At 31.6% G+C, this 6,126-nt stretch overlaps 1 protein-coding gene across 1 annotated transcript; it reads right to left on the reverse strand.

Annotated features, from left to right (window-relative positions):
• Positions 1 to 4,391: 4,391 nt before the first annotated feature.
• LOC100801983 (uncharacterized) lies at positions 4,392 to 5,729 on the reverse strand. The gene is made up of 2 exons (NM_001254355.2): positions 5,022 to 5,729; positions 4,392 to 4,791 (listed from the first exon to the last, which is right to left on the reverse strand). The coding sequence occupies exons 1-2, from the start codon at positions 5,615 to 5,617 to the stop codon at positions 4,626 to 4,628; spliced, it is 762 nt and encodes a 253-aa protein (NP_001241284.1). The 5' UTR covers positions 5,618 to 5,729; the 3' UTR covers positions 4,392 to 4,625.
• Positions 5,730 to 6,126: the final 397 nt, after the last annotated feature.

Consider the following 6,126-nt stretch of genomic DNA (forward strand, 5'->3'; position numbering starts at 1 on the left):
CTGCATAACCAATAATCTATAGTGTAATTCATTTAATCCGCACTTCACCAAACAAAAAATTTTCGATTTACAACTACAAATTTGTTAACCATTGGATCAGACTGGTTTATGAACATAAGAATATGTGGTTCTTCATTCTATTCAGTTGGATCGTCGGGACAGAGTTCTAGAGAGGAAGACACATGGTTAGTCGATGCAACTCTTTGCTTTGGGAGTTTTCACGTTTTTGGAGTTTTTCACCTCTTTGTAATTTGTGAGCATTTGCAATAACTATTACAATAATAACTGTCTGGACACCCCATTTGCATTATTTTGGTAACCCTGTTTGAAGCTTTGCACTTAGGGTTTTGCACAAATCAAGTTCTTCGGCTTTCTTTATTATTGATTGTTAGAGAAATAATATTAAAGAGATAAAATGGGTTACTAAAAATTGTTAAATAATATGTATTCTTATTATTTTACTTATCTGTAAGGGTAATTTACTTTTATTATTTGTTGTCTTTATATTTTCCTTTTGTCTTTTTTGTAACTTACATACTTATTACATAGAGTTAAACCTTTTCATCTCTCTTTGCACTCTTTCTCTTTCTTCTCTTTTTGCACTCTAATGCATGTTGATTTGTATTTCGATTGTCAACAAAAATAAGAGGAATCCCAATTGTCAATTCAAATCTAGTCTTTTCTTTTATTTAAATAGAAATAGGGTTTTTTAGAGTATAATACTTATGCACTAATAATGAAAAATATTTTTACACTATCATCTAATAACAAATTATCGTTTGAATTACTTTAAGATAATTATTTTAAAAATCAACAAGCTTATCATACCTGGTGAGTTGTGATTGAATGACTGTACAAAAAATTTCACTATCAAATGTATAACTATTTTTATCTTTTTTTAATCAATTTTGTAAAATAAATTCATGATCAAAATAATATATATTTTATGTATTGTATATTTTATCATTAATTAAAATGAATTATTAACACACAAATAAAATAAATTTAATTAAAATATATAAAAATTTCTATATTTTATATATATTTGACCAAAAAATATTTTAAAAGTGTAACTATAAAAACTTATACTTAAAAATTTACAGCAAGTTACCAATCATCAATTCTAACCATTTATCAATGGTTAATAAGAAGTTTCTCCATTGATGAAGATGTTATTCATTTCCCTATCTTAGACGTTTCCTTTTTTTACAAACTTTCCCCTCTGAGCAGGGAGCACAATGATGTTTAATTTTAGGAAAAAGATGGCAGCGGACATGCAATGTGGTAGTGGGGCATATGCCTATGAATGATAAAAGAGGTTCCTAGCATAAAGTAGCTGGGAGTGGGAGCCATATAATAATAATAATAATAATAATAATAATAATAATAATAATAATAATAATAATAATATTAATATGATTCCTTTATACTAAGGCTCTCTCTAGCTTGTTGATTTTATTTATTTATTTTTTTCATTTTGTAGTGGGGATGGATGATGGAATTGGACCACACCAAGACTTGGATTCCCTAGTGATATTCACTCCACCTGGTGCTGAATTTCAAAGTGGTCCTCCCTATGGTCCCTACTATTATAGCATCCACTTAAACACGACGAAATAACACATTTATGAGACAGCTTGATGTTGTGTTCAAGGATAAGTTTCAAGATAAGAACACCATTTTCTAAAATCCTCACTTTTTTTTTTCTTTTGAGTCAAATTCTGTAAATTTGTAGATTTTTTTCATTGATTTCTCCTAAATTTCACTCAACAAAAAGTGGATAGGAAGAGATATAAGGTTGATTTGTGGTGAAAGGAAAAATGAAAGGGAGAAGAGGATGTGACTTCAAATTCTTCCACTAATAAATTAATAAATAATATTTGTGCATAAAAAAAATAGATAGGTGCCGTTTTGCTACTACTTCACTTTAGACTAGATCCATTGGCCATATTTTTACTTTAAGGATCTCAGCTCTTAATTTAATTATAAAATTTGATCATTTTAATTTATGAAAAAGTGAGAAATTCATTAAAATGATGAGATGAGATATTAGGTTTCACTCTTACTCCTTGAGTTCAGCTCCTTAAACGCGCTATATAAAAGGAGAATTCTCATCATAGGAGCGTGGTTGGGACCATGGTTGTTAAACTCTCGATTTAAATCGTAAAATTTTACGATTTTACGATTCTACTAAGGGTTGGCGAGTTAAATCGGAAGTAGAATCGAAATCGGAGTAAACTCGTCCGATTTTGCGTAAACTCGAACGAGTTTGGGTAGACTCGCAAGTCTACTCCGAGTCCACAAGTTTACGAAAACTTGAAATGGCGTCGTGCAACAACCCCCGAAAATGACTCTCACGACTCTCTCTACTCACTCACTCTGCCTTGTTCAAGCTACTAACCTCCAAAAATGACTCTCGTTGAGCTACTCGCGTCATGGTGGTTGTCGTCATTGTTGTCGTGCTGCCGTGCTGGACTGCTGAGCTAATCACATCGTGGTGGTCCTCGTCATTGTTTGAAACTTGAAAGCCCTCACTCGTCGAAAGCCCTCATTTCATGACCTAGCTCGAAGCTTTGCTCCACAACGCTAAGGTGTTTTCTTTCTCAGAGCTTCTTTGTTAATTCATCTCTGTTAATTGAAAGTGTGAAATGATGCTTATTAAGGGAGTATTTGTTAATTAAAATTCTAGCAAGGCTATTGTTAGCTTCATTGTAGTGTTGAGTTTTGGGTTCTGTTGCTAAATTAAGGGAGTATCTGTTAATTGAAAGTTTAAAACGATGCTTAGTGTTGAATTCTGGCAACGCTAAGGTGGTTCCCTAAACATGGACAAATGATCTGTTAATTGAAATTCTGGCTTCATCAATAGTGGGTAGTGGATTTTGTTGCTGCCTTTTGAATAAACTCTTACGAGTTTACGATTCGATTCTACGAGTCGAGTTTACAGAGCCTCCACGATTCTACGTAGAATCGCGAGTTTAACAACCATGGTTGGGACCGTTGATTTTTAACCTTGATACCAGGACGTATTTAACATGGAAAGTGTATTTTTAATCATATAATCATGTATAAATAATTAAGGTCACTGTATTTAAATTTAATTTTAATAACTTATTGTTGTTGTCGTCGTTGGGTCACCAATGTTAGTGTTCTTAAGAGAACATATTCTTCCTTGTTGCATGTTTGGGCAGCGTTTAAACTCCATACATCTGTCTCCAAAGTGAGTAAACAAGATTCTAAACACAATTATGTTTAGTTAGATGAAGCTAAATTTAAGTTTGACCTTAAAACTTAAAAGTATGCTTGAATAAAAGTAAAATAAACCAATTTTAGCATTAAAGTATTGTATTATATTTCATTTAAATTTGATTTAAATGTAAAACCTTTTTAACATGAAGTATTTCACTTTAAATTTAATTTTAAGTAAAATTTAATTTACAAAATTAACATAATTTAAAATTAAATTTCAAATATTCGTTGAAACACAGTATCAATATTTTGTTCTTATACAAGAAAGGTAGTAAATGAACAAAAAAGTAAGCTCGTAATAATTTCAAATATCATGTGCTAGTTTTTTTTAGTTAATTTATTTTAAATAGTTTTTTATATTGGTTATAAGAAAATAAAATTGTTTCTTGCACATTGTATATGTTTACATCCTATTTCCAGATCCTCTGGTTTATGGTATAAGTTGGGAAGAAATAAAATGTTATCATTTTCCATTTTCTATCATAAAAATCATTCTTTTCGAACTTGAATATAAAGAAAAAAAAAACTTAATTCATACTAATTAAGTTTGTTAGTGATATCATTTAAAAATAAATTTCATTCTTTAGTTATAGAAGATTTTAATTTTAAGAGAACTTATTTCAAATGATAATATTTTTCTCCATTTTGATGGCCATTGGGTTTGATATCACAAGAATTAAAGGGGCATTGGAAATAAAATAATATACATCTTTCTACTATTTTATAAAAAAGGTATAAAAAAATAAAAATATTTAATATCTTGAAAATATGAAACATAATCAATGATTATCTTATAAAAGAAGTAGTAGGATTTTAAATTATTTTTAAAATAAAAATATTTTAAACTACCATACATAATTTCTTTTGAAGTATTGAAAAAAAGAAGAAAATCTCATTTGAATAACATTACGATCACTCAATCATTTCTGGACTTGTTAAAAGCACTGCTATCAAAACCGAATTAAACACGAGGACCCCACCTATTTAATTATGAACTGCCACTTGTTAAAGCTGATTGAACAAAGTGATCAAAAAATTATTATGTTTCCTAAAAGACTTGACCTCAAAACAGAACACAGCAGAAAGCAAAAAAAAATAAAAATACAGAGTAAAGGGATAGAAGGAAATAGAACAAATTAAATCTGTGCAATTGAAACCGCAAATTTATAATTCTTCTATGTAAGATAAAACAAAGAAGAAGAAAGCTCTTATTAGTATTCAACTACATCAAAATCTCTACCACTTTTTCCGATCCAAAATTTTCATATGGTTACACCACTAAGGTGTCTTAATTTCATTCACAAAGTATAGCCTTATATGATGTGAATTCAAACTTCAATGTATATATGAGTCTCTACTACAGTGACAGAAATTAAACGCTAAAGGGCAACAATCCCAGTTGAAAACATTTGATCCCTTGCTGTGTATGGTGAACTTGACAACTCCACAGACCTTGAAGCTTCTGATCTACACCGTTCTTTGCGTTCATCGTCCATCGATATTTGCCTTGAACGGCACTCGTTGCTACAAAATGCTTTCTCTCCTCTGCACACACCAATACAAAATCAAATCATTAGTCCAAATTAAATCCCATAACCAAGGTTTTAAATATCTGTTTCATCGCCTTTGTTGATATTAAATGCGTTGCGGTGTAAATCATGGTGGCGAACCGTTTTTTAAAACTTTGTCTATAACTAAAAAAAATTGAATAAATAATAAATAAAATGATCAAATTTTGAGCAAAGAAGGACTTTGAAATTTGAATTTCGAAGTACCTGTACATGTATATGTCTTTGCCATCGAGATTCTTTCGGCACAAGTGACACGAGCTGAGAAAATCCGAGGTGGGATATGACTGTTCATCTTCTTCAATTAAAGTTTGCGTTGGTGGGATTCTTCTAACACCACCAACACCAACGTTGTTGTTGTTATTATTATTAATATTATAGTAGCCATGTGTTAGAATTCCACCTTCACCGCCATCATAATAAACCTTAGTGATGGTCTTGTTGTTAGGTACATGGTATGTCACAAACGTGTAATCCTCGGAGCTTCCAGCGGGAATTTCATTCACACCCTTTTGAAACCCACGTTGGTTAGTAACTGGGATTGGTACGGATCGGTTTGAATTTGATGTGCAAACATGGCCTTGTTCCTCGGATGATGATTTATCAAGGGCCACCACAATTCCTAGACCAACACCACCAAGGTCATAGCTTTTTAGGCCCTTTGGTGATTGCATCTTTAAGTTCATCATGTCAAACGGGCTTCTAGGGCTTCCGAGGGCATCGAAAAGCACGGCGGCACGACCGCCGGAGACCAATAATTCGGAGATTTTTCCGATCAGTGGCTGGGGCCTCTTCCCCAACATGACTACAATTTTTGTGCTAGGTAGCTAGAATTGTGGAGAACAAGGATGGAGGAGATGGGTGTGTGTGTGTTTGTGCCAAAGATTATTGTGAAGGGTGGGATGTGAGATGTGGGTGTCTTTTATAAGACCAACTAGGAAGGGTATCATAGATGTTGTAATATAATTGATGGAGTGGTTGGACTAAGCCCGTGGTTTTGTTTGGAAGTATATGGGAGATGATTGCTAGAGATGTGTCCAACAAATGATTTCTTATTTATTTATCGAGTTATTTTTATTTGATCAGAAAGTATTTTGGAATTTTTTGTTTGATATTTGATTAATCTACATTCTATTAGATCAGTCATTTTAGAGTAAAAATGATATTTTTAGTTATAATTTCATAATTAAGTCGAAGATCGAATTTCAAGATTTTGATTAAAGGACGTAAGTATTGTGTGTCTCAGGATTCTTAATTAATTTATCGAGTTATTAAACGTATGGTTATTTTACTAATTCTACAACACCTTTAA

The sequence above is a fragment of the Glycine max genome, chromosome 9 (genome assembly GCF_000004515.6).
Source record: "Glycine max cultivar Williams 82 chromosome 9, Glycine_max_v4.0, whole genome shotgun sequence".
NCBI classification, from domain to species: domain Eukaryota; kingdom Viridiplantae; phylum Streptophyta; class Magnoliopsida; order Fabales; family Fabaceae; genus Glycine; species Glycine max.

Excerpts from the sequence above, each read along its gene's own strand:
- LOC100801983 (NM_001254355.2), bottom strand. The coding sequence starts at position 5,617 with ATGTTGGGGAAGAGGCCCCAGCCACTGATCGGAAAAATCTCCGAATTA. Across the intron at positions 4,792-5,021 it reads AAAGACATATACATGTACAG|AGGAGAGAAAGCATTTTGTA; the intron begins GTACTTCGAAAT and ends TGGTGTGTGCAG.